The sequence below is a fragment of the Propithecus coquereli genome, unplaced genomic scaffold (genome assembly GCF_000956105.1).
Source record: "Propithecus coquereli isolate 6110/MARCELLA unplaced genomic scaffold, Pcoq_1.0 Scaffold180, whole genome shotgun sequence".
NCBI classification, from domain to species: Eukaryota; Metazoa; Chordata; class Mammalia; order Primates; family Indriidae; genus Propithecus; species Propithecus coquereli.
This window is the reverse complement of record NW_012142746.1, coordinates 3,200,577-3,202,618: the sequence shown is the minus strand read 5'-3', so window position 1 is coordinate 3,202,618 and position 2,042 is coordinate 3,200,577. Positions and strand designations below refer to the sequence as shown.

Below are 2,042 nucleotides of genomic sequence, written 5' to 3'. Positions count from 1 at the left end.
AAAAAAAAAAAAAAGATTTCACAGGCAGTTCTTAACCTTGTGTTCATTTTTTCCCAGGCACAGTTTGGAATCTAAAGGACATTATTCCATGCAAAAGTCAAGCAGAAATCATAAATGCCATACTAAAGATCTTATCTGAAGTTTTGGAAATAGATGCTGGTGAAATAGTTATTCAAATGAAGGAGGCTGAAACTCAAAGGTTAAAAACCCTGGCAGAGACTGAGGCAATATTAGAGAAGGCTAACGGTGATGATTTGATTGAAGATGATGAAATGGAAGAAATTCCTCATAAGAGAAAAGTCAGAAGGAAAACTTTTGCTTCAGATTTACTTCCAGTAAGTCAAACTGATGCTCTCAAACGTGGAATAATATAGCTGTTTTCTTTCAATAGGTATCCTTAGCTTTATAGAAAAATGTTATAGCAAAATAAACCATAAAGTGAATTTCAGTAAAAATCAGTCATATTTTCCCATCAACTCTCATTATAACATTAGAAATCTGCTCCCAAGGGGGAAGAAAATCTCTTGTCTAAGATGATACTTTTACATACAGGAAAAGATTTCAAAGGTGGGATAGACTTATCCCTTTGGAACACTTTAAAAGTATGCTGTCAGCTTCCTCACTTTTGTGTCTCCCCACTTCTGTTATGTACTGTGTGCCAGACTGGGTTCAGACTAAAGGAATTTGTACTTTGCTTGAATTGTCTCTTGCATTCCTGTCTCTTTTATTTTAATGTTTAGCCTTATTAAGGGGGCAAGCCAAACCATTTCTCTACTACTGAGCAGAAGAGTTTGGGCGATTGTAAGTTAAATTTTATAGTTTTATAGTTTTTGCAGATTGGGCAATTGTGGTCTGCTTGTGCTAGTGGTGTGATGTGAGGGTGAGGTGAGAAATCTTGGGTCTAGAAATCATTTTGGCTGAGACACAGCAGAGATGGAGCCATACTTTGGGAGAACCTTTCCCCTAAGGAGGAGAGCAAATAAACGGGAAGACAGGGAGGACAGTGAGTTAGGCATTATTTGTTCAGGTGCACATTTGCTGTGCTCCTAACATGTGCCAGGCAGCATGCTTGATGCTGGAGATAGAAAGATGATTAAGACATGTTTTTGGCCTTCAGGAACTTCCTCTGTGCTGGGAAGACAGATACATAAAACCAAGGTTATAGGCCTAAGCTAAGAACAGTCACAGGGCTGTGCACAGATTTCTAAGGGAGTAGTTTCTGTGGACTAGGTACCCATAGCTCAGCCCTGATGGGAGAGGAAAGGAGGAGGCTGTCAGAAGACTTTTTGGGCAGAATACCTGAGCTGTCTCAAAGGATGAGTTAAGAAAATGCAGGTTAGTGTTGTTCAGAGAGATCACTCAGGCAGCGGGACGGAGGGAGTATATAAGGGGCCTGCCAGTGGGAAGACCAGTCAGGAAGCTGCTGAAAGAAGATGGTTAAGTCTGAACCAGGAGAATGCAATTCACGTCCTCTCTACTTCCTTGCATTCATGAAGTCTTGGTTGCTACTGTGAAAGGTATTCAGTTATTGATTTTATTCTCAGCTATTTTTGAAGTCTTGGGGAAACGTAAATTGACAGTGTTTCAAAGAAATCCTCCCCCCCCACCGCCCCCATATGAAGAATGCATAAGTGCAAATCACCATGTTAAATGATGGGGCAAATACAGAAATGAGGAGGCCATCTTGTCCTTAAGTTGCTTGCAAATCTTTTTGTTTATTTTTTAAATTATGAGACAGGATCTTGCTGTGTTGCCCAGGCTGGATCAAACTCCTGTACTTAAGCAATCCTCCCACCTCAGCCTCCCAAATAGGTGGAACTACAGGGGTGTGCCACCTCACCCAGCTTTACAAATCTTGAAGTGGCTTAAAAGTCATAGCACCCCCTTTTGGTGTACAGAGCATGTATTTGAATCCCAGATTCACTCCTCCTCTCACTTGTGCCTCTGACTTGGTTTAAGTAGAATTTAAAATCAGTGAAGCAAAATGGATGAAAGCATGGCCGTGCACCTTGTCCTCCAGGAGTGTTTATAAAGAACCCTGT

At 40.9% G+C, this 2,042-nt stretch overlaps 1 protein-coding gene across 1 annotated transcript in view; it reads left to right on the top strand.

Moving 5' to 3' along the window:
• Positions 1–2,042, top strand: part of HEATR3 (HEAT repeat containing 3) — a 58,304-nt gene that overhangs the window by 10,789 nt on the left and 45,473 nt on the right. The window contains exon 6 of the mRNA XM_012642609.1: positions 58–335. Coding sequence (XP_012498063.1) covers positions 58–335 — 278 coding nt within the window. The remainder of the gene's footprint in view (positions 1–57; positions 336–2,042) is intronic.